The following is a 13,314-nucleotide window of genomic DNA, read 5'->3' on the forward strand; positions in this document are numbered from 1 at the left end:
TTTTTAGGATGTCTATTATGTTTATTTAACATTCTTATTATTTCCTATCCATTAATTCTGCTTTGTCTCTTATAAGTAGTTCGGTGTGTTGCCTTTGTTTTTTAGTGGCTACGTTCTCCAGATGTCTAGTTATCTGGTTCTGTGAACACATCGTTTCTTTGGGGGGTGAGTCAGCTTCCTTGAATGTGGGTGTTTAGAGGGTGAGGGGTGGGGGATGGACAGGGGAGAGCTAAGGCCGTTCTTAGCTAGGGCTTAGGGAAGGCGGGCAGGGACCTAGGGCAAGGAACCATCTGGCCTTGACCACAGCCCTCTTTCCACCCCAAGCAGACAACTCTGCCCTTAGAGAGCCTTTCTTAGTCTCCACTCCCAGCCCTGCTCTTTCCCAGTTCTCCCTTCCTCAGTATAGCTCTCCTTCCAGGCACGTGGGAGGAAGGAACTGGAGAAGGTTGGGGAGGCCAGAAGGAAGCTTCCAGCCATCACTGGTCCACCTGCACCTAGTGTTACCTGGTCCCCATGTCTCTGAGTTTATGTGCCACCCTGCTGTTCATTCGTTGGTCCTGTGGTTGTCACTGGACGGAGGCTGCTGGAGGGCGATGTGGAGGAAGCAACAGGGTTCCACAGCTAAGGCCTTCCCCAAAGCGTGCCGGCTGTGGATGCAGTCTCACGCTCTGCTGGCCCACCTGGTATCTTTCCAGCGGGCGCTCGCTGGTCTTGTGTAGGTTCTCAGATCCGTCGCCCCCTCCCTCTCAACTTCACAGTGTCTGGACTGAGAGGGATTCCAGTTGTCCTTGTCAGTTCTCCATTTCCTCATGGCTAGGAGTTTACAGTGTTACTATTATATCATTATATTAATATTCTCATCTATCAGGCTGTTTTTTTAAGACTGAAAACAATTTCCTGTTTTTAGGGAGCTGCTCAATTACACACCTGTAAGGCTGGTTCATCCTTTGTCAAATTAGAGGGTTAAGTTAATGAAATAAAGACCTTTATTATAAGATAATTTTGCTTTATGAGGCAACCCTAATCATTATTAAACTTTAGATCAACATTATAGTAAGGCTCTTCTGTAGTGTCAAAGTATTCATATTATGTCAACAAGTTATCTCGCTGTTAATAAATTCAGATTCCCTTGGCATCTTTCTGCTTGTGTGAAGAGATTTATCCCACTAAATTGTTAGTCCTCTTAAAGCCAATTCATATTTGACTGAGACGTTCTGTGAGGGTTTCAGTAGATGTTGTGTGGTAGAATATTTAACATTATAACTAGGAATCATGGTAGAATGTATACAAGTGGATAACGTTAAGCAAGTTGTGTTTGTCATAAGATAGGTCTCATCAGATGGATGAGAATTTCTGGAAGGAAGACTTTAAAATATTATCTTTGTGCTTATCCTTGTTGTAATGTTTCCTCTCTCTGCTCATTGAAGATGCACAGCAGTCAAAAGGGCTTACTCCCAGAGCCAAATCCAGTGCAAATTATGAGGAGTTTGAACAACCCTGCCCTGCTCCAAGTTCTTCTGCAACCGCACCTCTGCGGGCGAGCCCTGAAACCAGGTAGGCACGTGCGTGCTGAGTAAATGCAGAATGTTGCCGGGAGGTTAATTGTGCTGTTGTACATGAAAAACATATTTAAATTAGTCCAAAAGTTTTTAGTTTTCGAGAACTAATGATCTGAGGTAATATGTTTTGACTCCTTTTGGTAGATACCACCTGCTTATGGATTTCCTAATTTTTTTTTTTTTTTTTACCATTAGTAAGTGTTAAATATTAAACCTTCAGTTCAGTTCCTGGTTGACATGAATTCGTAGACCAGGTAATAATTAACACATTACATTGTTACGGCCTCTAGTAACAAAGGATATGATACTTTTCTATGTGTGCTTTTGCAGAATTACATTGTTGCAAAGTGCTAGAGGTCTGTTTCTTCTTTGCTCTTACCTTTTTTATTGTAAAATTGTTTCACTTTGTAGAAAATGACAAAAACATTATTTTCTAAGTGTTACGGAAATCTTTATAGTATGAGTATACATTAAATATCTACCTGTTTAGTATTCTTTCTCTGATGAGAGCTTATTTACCTTCTGAAATGCACAACTGTATATACCCATACTGTATATTTTATCATTATGAGGAAATGAATGCCTATATTCAGCACTAAGGTTTAGAGTACAAAGTTTATAGTAAATATATTCATTCTGTTTCAACCCCAACTGGGCCAGCACCAACCAGTGTACTGCAATTCAGTTCTAGCACTAACTGCCCAGAGTTAGCACAGACCCCACAAATTAAGGGCTTTGTCCCCAACAGGTCTGCCCTTACTTCAAACACCAGCCACAAGTTCAGGGGGTCCCCAGGCCACCTGTTCTTCTGACCAACTGGCTACAAATTTGGGGATTCCTACAGGCCCCTCAGGTTCGGTAATGCACTAGAATGACTCACAGAACTTAGGAAAGCGCTGTTCTTATTATAAAGGATACGACTCAGGAACAGCCAAGTAAAGAGACGCCTAGGGCTAAGTCTGGGAGGGTCCTGAATCAGAGCTTTTAGGCTTTTTCTCCATGGAGTCAGCGCACACTGCCCTCCTGGCACTTCAGTGTGTACAGCAACCAGGGTGACTAACCTGCTTTCTGCTGGACTAACCTCACTATCCAGAGTTGTTATTGGGGTTTCATTATGTAAGCAGGATTGGCTGTGTTATTCGACTCAATCTCCAGCCCCCTCCTCTCCCTGGAGGTCAGACAGTGAGGCTGACATCACATGGCTCAGAGCCTCAGCCCTCTAATCACGTGGTTGGTCTCTAGCATGACCAGCCCCCATCCTGAAGCTGCCTAGGGGTCTGTGTTAACATAGCAAGGACACTTCTGTCACTCAGGAAATTCTGAGGATTGAGAGTTCCTTCCAGGAACCAGGGACAAAGACGAGTTAAATTACTTATTGTACAACAGTATTCATGTTAAGTACTTCATTTAGTCATCAGTTCTTTGTGTGTGAGAAGCAGCTGTAGATGTTTTCTGCTCAGCCTATTATGTGGTCAGACATCTCTCCTGCGATTTTCATGGTATAGAGAAACCCCTTTTCTGTCCTGACTACTCAAAGCATAAGAAGCTCATTATTTCCCAAGGCAACCTATTCCCTGGTTTGACAAATTTAATTCCTAGAAAGTTTTTCTTTATATTAGATGGTAATCCAATACAACTTTTAGCCACTTGTTCTAGTTCTGCCCCTGAAGAAACACAGGTTAAATCTGTTCCTTCTTCCGTATGAAAAGCCTTCTAATATTTGAAAACAACCACTGTGAAACCTTTGTCATCGTTGGTTTTCCCTGTCTTCTATTCTCCAGACCAGTGATCTCCTTTTATTTATTTGTTTTTTGAGTATACAACCCTATCAATAAAAGAAATTTTGAGGAGAGCCCCAATATATACGGTATATGTATCAATTCTATGTCAGTTATGTAAATGCACCCTTGTTGACCCTTATGGTAAGAAATGATAAAGCTTAAGATTTTCATTTTTAAGATGAAAGTAAATATAAATAACAGTCCTAATATTTTCTCTCTACACCTCTCATGCCTCTTGGAAGCCTACAGTTCTGCATTTGACCTTCCATACCATGCCGTAGGGTACGCTCTCTGAATCTTCCTACAAATTGGCCCCTTGTAGACATAGCCTAGGTTTTCTACGTTGTCCGGCAATGTGGTGTACACAGGCATGAACTTATCCTCTAGATGGGTTCTGATCAGCACAGAAGGCAGTGGGATTTCCTTCCTGTGATCATTATGTTTCTATTGATGCAGTCGAAGATTGTATTAGTGTTTAAAGAAGTATATCACACTCTCAGGTCTTTTAGGAAGTATTGTCCGCACCTTCGGACTCTGGGCTGCCTTTAGTAACTCCTCCCCAAAATTATTTTTGTCTTTTTTTTTTTTAAAGATTGACACCCTAGCTAACAAATGTTGCCAATCTTCTTCTTTTTTTTTTTCTTTCTGTGTTTTTTTCCCCAAATCTCCCCAGTACATAGTTGTATATTCTAGTTGTGGGTCCTTCTAGTTGTGGCACATGGGACGCCGCCTCCGCATGGCCTGACAAGCGGTGCCATGTCCGTGCCCAGGATCCAAACCAGCGAAACCCTGGGCCTCTGTAGCGGAGCACACGAACTTAACCACTTGGCCATGGGGCTGGCCCCTTGTCTCTTCTTTTTATCTAAGAATATATATTCTCCACTCTACTTTTCTACTCAGATTGATGTATGACCATAGGAGATCATGCTTCTTTATTTCAGTGCTACTTTCACAATTTTAATTAAGATGTTTCAATATTACACTGATGGGGAAATCGTTTCACCAAGCATGGCTTGGCTTTGTTTGTGTCGAGTGGAGGGGAAAAGGATTAAATCTGTGCCTCACTCAAACATGCAAAGCTGCTGGGCAATGTATGGAAAGTTTCTTGGTGTTCGGGAAAGACAGAATATCTTATTAATTAATAAGTTCCATTGGTTTTTCCTTTACTACGTCTTAGCTGTATCCCTTACTGTAGGCTGAACTCGTCACAGAGGCTCTGAACAAATGGGAATAATTGTACAGAAGCATAATTCCTTATAATTGTATATATTATATATATATTTATATTTATACCCTTGCCCTACTTCTTTCTCATTGTATCATTTTTCAAATAACTTACGTGCATTCATTTGCTTGTTGTCTGTCTCTCCCACGAGAATGGAAGCTCCACAATGGCAAAGATTTATCTGTCTTGTTCATCTCAAGCACTTAGAACAGAGCTGCTAGTTATAGTGAAAGGCACTTAAATATTTGTTTACTGGTTAAACCCCTTCCTTTACATGTCTGTTTCAGAGCTTGTACATACCTCGTTTCTCACATGTGGTCTGGTCTGTACTTTCCTAACCACTCTTCTTTTCTGCCCTCTTTTCTCTCTAATCTAATCTGTACACGACCATCAGGTTGATTTTCCTCCCAGACCCAATTTGATTATGTTATTCTGACCATACTGATCTTTTCTCTTTAATTCAGGTCTTTTAACTGCCTTCAGAAATACAATATAATGTAAATATTCTACACTTCTTTCTTTACCTGTGTGTATTTTTAATTTTAACTATTATGTAAGTCCTTATGGTCTAAATCGTATTTTAGTTTCATCGAGGTATAAATGATGCACATTAATCTGTACATATTTAAAGTGTACCAATTGATTAAGTTTTGACATATGTATAACTCCTGAAACCATCACCACAATCAAAATAATAAACATAGTCGTTACTCTTGAAAGTTTCCATTTGCCCCTTTGTCATCCACCCCTTCCTTGTCCCCAGGAAACTGCTGATTTGCTTTCTGTCAGTAGAGAGGAGTGACAGATTTTCCAGAAATTTATATAAATGGAATCACACAGTATGTACTGTCTGGCTTCTTTCACGCCACTTATTATTTTGAGATTATGCACATTGCTGCATGTATCAATGGTTTTTTCCTTTTTAATGCTGAGTAGTATTGCATCTCACTTTGCATATTCATTGACTTGTTGAACAGTTAGGTTATTTCCAGTATTAGGTCATTATAAATGAAATTGCTGTGAACATTTGTGTACTAGTCTTTGTGTAGACTTTCACTTCTCTTGGGTAAATATCTAGTTGTGGAATGACTGGGTCATATGGTGTTTGTGTGTTGAAGTTATTAGAGGCTCTCCCAGCTGTATTCCAGTGTGGTTGAACCATTGCACATTCTCACCATCAGCGTCCAGGGCTGCTTTGCTCAGTATCCTCACCAACACTCATTATGTTGATCCTTCCATTTTAGCCTGTCCGTTGGGTGTGTAGTGCCAGCTCATGGTGGTTTTAATTTGAATATCCCTTTTGACTAATGATTTTGAACATCTTTTGGTGTGCTAATGTGCCATCTTTATTCATTGTTAATATTTCTTTTTCAATATTTTGCACATTTTAAAACTGAGCTCTTTGTCTGAAGTTGTAAGGGTGCTGTGCTCTAGAGCCAAGGCTTCTGTTGAGTATGTGGATTTGCAAATATTTTCTTCCACTCTGTAGGTTTTTTTATTTTCTTAACAATGTCTTTTGAAGAGCAAAATTTATGATTTTGGCAAAGTCTGATTTATTATTTTTTAATAATTTATACTTTTTGCATCGTATTTAAGAAATCTTTGTCAAATTCAAGGTCACTAAGATGTTTTCCTCCAGAATTTTTATAATTTTACCTGTTACATTTAGATCTATGATCCATTTCCAGTTACATTTTTTTTTATGGTGTGAGGTAAAAGCTCCAAGTTGATTTTTTTCCACAGTTGTTCCAGTATCATTTGTTTACAAAGATTGTCCTTTTCCATTGAATTTCTTGACACCTTTTTCAAAAATCAATTGAACGTATATGTATGGCTGTCTCTCAGGACTCTATTCTGTTGATTTAAATGTCTGTCGTTAGACCAAGACTGCATTGTCTTAATAAATGTAGCTTTATAATAAATCTTGAAATCAGTTAGGAAAAGTCCTCCAACTCTATTCTTCTTTTTCAGTTTGTTTGGCTATTCTAAGTCCTTTGCATTTGCATATAAATTTTAGAATCAGCCCGTCAATTTCTATGAAAAATGTCTGCTGGGAATTTGATTGGGATTGTGTTGAATCTATATACTAATTTGGGCAGAATTGACAGCAATTTTGAGGCTGAGCCATAAATATGGTAAACATATATATCCATTTATTTAGGTCTTCTTTAATTTCTCTCAGCAATATTTTGTAGTTTTCAGGGTACAAATCTTACACATATTTTGTCAGAGTTACCCATAGCATTTCACTTTTCTTGATACTATTTTAAATGGTATTGCCTTTTAAATTTCAATTTCCTATTGCTTTTTGCTGGCATATGCAAGTAGAATTGATTTTGTATATTTATCTGATATTTTGCAACCTTACTTATTGTTTCTAGTAGTTTTTGTACCTAGAATTTTCTATATAGACAATCATGTCATCTACAAATTAACCGTTTTACTTCTTCCTTTCCGGTATCTATGCCTTTTATTTCTCTTTCTTGCTTTATTGCAATAGGTAGAAATTCCAGCATCGTTTGTGCATCGAACTGGTGTGAGTGGACATCCTTGCCTTGTTCCTGATCTTACAGAGAAAGCATTTCTTTTTTTTATTATTTAATATAATGTTAGCTATAGTTTTTCACAGGTTTTCTTTTTCAAGCTGAGACCTCTCCCTTCTATTTCTATATTGCTGAGAAATTTTATCATGAGAATTGTTGGAATTTATCCATTGCTTTTCTCCATTTATTGAGATGACCATATGTGGGTTTTTTGGTCTGTTATCATGATGAATTACATTGATTGATTTTTTTAAATGTTAAACCAACCTTTTATTCCTAGGGTAAACCTCACTTGGTTGTGGTAATATATTATAATCCTCTGTATGTGTTGTTGGTTGATAGTTTTGTTCAAGTTTTCTATATCCTTACTGATTTTCTGTCAATATATTCTATTAATTATTGAGGAGAGGGGGAGGGGTGGGGCTCAGTGGGAGTCCTAGCCAAGAGGTAAGAGTGAGGGCAGTTAGATGTGAGACTGGATATTTTCAGTGTTTTGATTCTGGTTGTTGTTGTTTTAAACTGGGAAATATTGTATTCACTAAAAGCTGTGAGAAAATGTATTGTAATGTTTTATTAAAAAAATATGGTGACTGCCTGAAAAAAGAGAGGAGGTGGTGTTGAAATCTCTAATCATGTTGTGGATTTGTCTACTTTTCCTTTCAGTTCTAGAAGTTTCTGCTTTATATATCTTGAAGCTTTGTGTTTTGGTGCCCAGACATTTAAGATTGTTGCATCCTCTTGATGAATTGACCCCTTTGTCATTATGAAATGACCATCTTTATCCCTCTTTCCTAATAAACAGCGTTGTCTTTTGTAAGCAACTCATCCTATGAAGCTAGAAATTAACTACAAGAAAAAAGTTGAGAAAGGGACAAAAATGTGGAGACTAAGTGACATGCTACTGAACAACCAATGGGTTATTGAAGAAATTAAAGGAGAGATCAAAAAATATCTGGAGACAAGTGAATATGAAAAATCCCATACCAACTCACATGGGATGCAGAAAAAGCAGTCCTAATGATCTAATCTTCTCACCACCTAGAGTGAAACTCGCTCATTCCTAAGAAAGCACTTTCTAATGGCCAATTTTCCAAAGATGTAGTGGACTGCCTCAGCAAGTAATAAAAATTTGAAACAGAGTTTTTGAAGCATGAGAACTTGTAGGGATGTTACATATAAATTCCAAATATTTTTGGTCAATGAATTATATGCTTTTGAAATACTTTCTAAACCTGACCTTCTATGATTCCAATTAACTATTGTATTGCTAGGGAATTTTGTATATTATGACTATTTCCAGTTACTTACTTTATAATAAATTAGACAAAATTCCTTCTTATATTTTCCTGTCTCATGGTTCTTTTTGTCTGTATATTATCTATTTTGAAAACATGGCTTCTGATATGCACTCTGGTATTTGTACTCAGACAAACTTGATAAAACTTCTAGTTACCATTTATTCCTTTTATCAACTGTGTACAGTATTGTTTCTTTTGTTTTTATTGTGTAAATATTTTTCAGGTACATATATTCTCTTCTCAATTAGATTGTAAGCTTTTCAAGGACAAGATTGTATCTTATCCTTCCCCGCCACCCCATGCTAAAATATCCCAAAAGCCCAACGAAAATACTGAGCAAATAGCATGGGTTCAATTAGTATTATACTTATTAAAAGATGGGATTCATTTTGTTGCACTAATGATAGAGAAGAGAAAGGCTGGGTTTGTTTTACCATTATGACAGGTGGTTTTCTAATTTTAAATCAGATTCTAGGTTTGAATCACAAGGAAAAGAACTTGTCCCTTTTTGTGCATTGACAAGGTCAGTGTATCTGGAACTTCCAATGGATTTGTTAAAAGTTAAATACTCATTTACCCTTTTGGAGTTTGTTTTATTTATTTTTTAATTCCATGTGTATCATAACGTTAAGTTTTTACTTCTGTTTTCTTAAAGCAGTTCTTGGAACCCCTCACAGCTTGCCGCATCTGATGAACCCACCCATGTCTCCTGCATTTTTACAGTTGAATAAAGCACATCAGGTATCTAAGTAGCATTGAGTACTGAAGCATCCAAAATTTAGAGTGAATATTTCGTTTGTTTTTATCACTTAAAGTTCTTAAGAAGTTACGTATTTTATTTTTTAAAAATCCATAGTAATAAGTGTAGCTGCATAAAAACATAACATAACTTGAGTACATCAGATCACATTAAGCTGATCAAAGCAGCATAGTTATGTATATTTCTTGGTTCCTATTTGTAAGGCTTTAAGACGAGAAGAGGTGTATTTTGTGGAATATTTTTCTAGAAATTAGTAGTTCAAAACAAATTTTCTTATGTGGTCTTAACTCAAAAAAGTATTTACAGAATGAAAAAAACAAATGAATGAACAATAGCTCTTAATTCTTAAAATTTAATCAGTTTTATAAAAATAATTCATGTATTTTTGAGAGTGAAAAATATTTTTCTCACCTTGTTTGGATAAGTTTTTAAAAATGTGTTTGTATATGTAAATATCCATAATACTGGAAATAAAACATTACTCATTAATTTCAGATACTGTTTAAGGCTGTATCTATATAGAAGCCTGGTTACAAGTCAAATGTAGCATATAACAGGTGCTTGATGTCTGGTCCTAAACACAGCTTTTTAAGGGGAAGCTCTATCTTTTATTTGTTTTTCATTCTTAGATTCTAATGTAGGGCATTGTGCATTGCAGGGTCTTTATTCATTCATCTACTCAGCATATTTTATTGAGAATTTAATATGTGCCAGACACTGCTAGTCACTGAGGCTACAGCATTGAACAGAATATCATAGTCCCGTCCAGAATTTCAACAAATAGAGAAAACAAACACCGAACAGCTAATTACAGTAAGGTGTAAAGAGTGATATGAGAGGGGAGTTCAGAGTATTGACCATACTCCCTTTATTTTAGAATAAAGACCTAAATGCTTCGTTTTGCCTTTATGGCCTGTCCTGGCTGCCCTCTCCGCTTCTCATGCTCATTGGGCATCACTGTGCCGGCCTCAGTGGCCTGCTTTTGGTCCTCGAAGGACCTCGTTCTCTTCTCTTTGGTCTTCGCTCCTGCTGCTCCTGCCTGGAATGCTTCCCACCCAGCCCCCAGAAACCCTCCAGACGTCCCCCAGTTACTCCTCTGCAGCCTTCAGATCTCGGTTCCTCAGGGAGGCCTTCCTTGAATATCAATCTAAATCAAATTCCCCCATCACGTGTGCTCTTGGCTCCTCAGGTTTGTCTTTCATACACTCATCACCATTTGTAATTACATGTTTGTATAAGTAACTAATGTCTGCCTTCCTCAGGGGACTCTAAGATCCGTGCGGGCAGACCCCACTGCTGTATTTCTCACTGGGTAGCATGGTGCCTGGCACACAGCAGTGCTCAGTAAATCCTTGTTGAGAAATGGAAGGAATAAATCAGTGACAGAATGACACCAACACAACAGCCACGTAGCGGGGAGGGAGGGAAGGAAGGATGAAGGAAAAGAAGGACAGGATGTGGCATTACATGGTCACATCTTGTATATTATTAAAATAATTAGTTACTGTTGCCTGAAGGTGGAAAGTGGGACATTAAGAAACTGTTACTTTTGTCCTCATCAACTGAGGAATTGAACTTTGAAATGAATTGGGTTTTACAACAAGCAGCTTTTCAAAATTAAGCTAACTTAATGTTTTGTGGTTTTCACAGAGCTCAGCTATGGGTAATGCTTCTAATTTGTTCCTTCAGAATCTTTCTCATGTACCACTGGCACAGCAACAATTAATGAAACTTGAGAATATTCATACAAATAATGTAAGTATGGTATATTCTTTCTTTTGAAATGAGCTCATTCCTGTTCTGTAATCAGGCCGGTGGTCAGATTACTTATGAATTTTCCTGTGTGTAGCCTTTTTGTTAGGTTATATCTGGTTGCTGTGGGCAAAAGTCTACCCTCCTTTCTTCTTTTGCAGAAACCGGGCTTGCTCGGAGAACCGCCAGCTATGGTGGTGCAGACCGCAGTGGGGATGGGGTCCGCGCTTCCACTGAAGGCAGAGTTGGGCCATCATGGAGAAGCACATAAAAGTAAATGATGTGTGTTTACTGAGAAGTCCGTAAATAGTCAGATTTGAGATGTAAAGGTAGTTTACATATAATCTGCTTTCATTTACAGGAAGGTCATATTTGAGTTTTATTCGGTCATTTAAAATTTCAAGAGCCCTCTTGGCTTTTTTATTTTTAACATTAGAAAACTATCAGTAAGTTATTAATGGACTTGCTCCCATACCAAGATAAGACTTTCCCTGCTGGATATGCTTTAATATTTGATGAAGACGCAACTAGCAGCGTGAGGCAAAGACACAGATCTATTTGAGACCGACATGCTGCCCACTGGGCTGACAGCACACTGCATAGGGATCCATTTAATTTTGCCTGGATAGGAAAACTCTTAGCTTTTTGTTTTGTTTTGTTTTGTTTTGGTGAGGAAGATTCGCCCTGAGCTAACTTCTGTGCCAGTCTTCCTCTATTTTGTATGTGGGTCACCAGCACAGTGTGGCCACTGCCAAAGTGGTGTAGGTCTGTGCCTGGGAACCACGCTCAGGCTGCCGAAGCAGAGTGTGCTGAACTTAACCACTAGGCCATGGGGCTGGCACCAAAAACCCTTAGCTTTATAAAGAAATATCTGGCACTTATAAATTTAAAATTTGATTATTTATTTGTATGATTTTTCAAATGTGATCTCCAAATTAGTAGTAGAAGAAAAATAATAATAAGTGTACTATGTGCTTCTGAAAAGATAACATTTCAATGGAATAGTGTTTTCTTTTTAGAGAAAAGGAGCATGATGGTGTACCTAGAGTTCTGATTTGAATGTGATTTTGAAATTTTCAGTTTGAGTTTGATTGAAATTTGTTTGAAGTGAGCATGCTGAGGGAAAAGAGAAGGGCCGCCAGTAATGAAGAGAAGAGTCAATTAAATATGAGTAGCATATTTAACCTCTTGTACATAAAACTAACAAGTCAAATGATCAAATAATGTACTCAGTTCCGACTATTGAAATTAACTGGGCAGAAGTTAAACCGGGATACAGACAGGTGTGGAAAATTTTATGGTATGATGGAGTCTGTCCTAAAAATTAAATTTTGCGTGACTAAAAGCCTATGCAAATGTTTATGATTTGTGTCGGTTAAATAATAAGCCATTTGCTTTAGCATCGATGCTGCACGGACACTGAAAATTCAGTGTCGCAGTGTTTAGTTCTATCTAAAAGATAAGACTAAATTTTCCCTCTCTAAATATTGAGTACTAAAAATAATTTAAGAGATTTGTTTAGTGAATTTGTAAAGTATAAATTTGACTTAAAGTAGTTTATCCAAATTAGCTCTTTTCTTTTAACTTTGACCTAAAAAGTGGAATGGGTCAGAATTTTCTTATTAAAACTTTCATTTCTTCCAGAATTTCTTATTTCCTGTAAATAAAAATGTCAAACTTTCATGTGTTAAATTTGGTGCTTATGTATTCACAAGTGTTGATATTTTGTAAACCAGTGGTGTGCTGATGCTTAAAAACGAGCTCTCTAGGTTACAACAAAGTCTTGCTTTGTAGCAGTTGTGGGTCTGTGTGTGTGAACACACCGCCCATGGCCGCTTTCAGGTCACCTGTGTGAAGACATCGATGCCAAGAGCTGGACAGAGAGACATACAGTTGGCTCTTAGGAGCTGTGCAAGCCAGCTGACCAAATTTATTCTTGTATTTAATCCAACTTTGTTAATATTTAAGTGTCAGAGAATTTTTTCAACTGGAGACTGACTTAATTATTTTCTTTAAATATGGAAGCAGGCAAATTCCAGTGATTGGGCATAAAAAACAGCACTGATGTGACTTAAATGCCCAAAAGTACATAAATTTTTTTTTTTTTAAAGATTTTATTTTTGCCTTTTTCTCCCCAAAGCCCCCCGGTACATAGTTGTGTATTCTTCGTTGTGGGTTCTTCTAGTTGTGGCATGTGGGACGCTGCCTCAGCGTGGTCTGATGAGCAGTGCCATGTCCGCGCCCAGGATTCGAACGAACGAAACACTGGGCCGCCTGCAGCGGAGCGCGCGAACTTAACCACTCGGCCATGGGGCCAGCCCCCAAAAGTACATAAATTTTGCTCTCAACTTCTAAAATATACAATTAAAATTTGGAACTAGAAAATATAATATCCT

General features: G+C 37.8%; 1 protein-coding gene across 1 annotated transcript in view; it reads left to right on the forward strand.

Annotated features, from left to right (window-relative positions):
- The window catches only part of RAVER2 (ribonucleoprotein, PTB binding 2), a 94,780-nt gene that overhangs the window by 43,886 nt on the left and 37,580 nt on the right, over nucleotides 1–13,314 (forward strand). Inside the window, exons 6-9 of the mRNA XM_046645827.1 lie at nucleotides 1,428–1,554; nucleotides 9,062–9,147; nucleotides 10,817–10,921; nucleotides 11,080–11,191. Of these exons, the coding sequence (XP_046501783.1) occupies nucleotides 1,428–1,554; nucleotides 9,062–9,147; nucleotides 10,817–10,921; nucleotides 11,080–11,191 (430 nt within the window). The remainder of the gene's footprint in view (nucleotides 1–1,427; nucleotides 1,555–9,061; nucleotides 9,148–10,816; nucleotides 10,922–11,079; nucleotides 11,192–13,314) is intronic.

Source organism: Equus quagga, chromosome 18, assembly GCF_021613505.1.
Source record: "Equus quagga isolate Etosha38 chromosome 18, UCLA_HA_Equagga_1.0, whole genome shotgun sequence".
NCBI classification, from domain to species: Eukaryota; Metazoa; Chordata; class Mammalia; order Perissodactyla; family Equidae; genus Equus; species Equus quagga.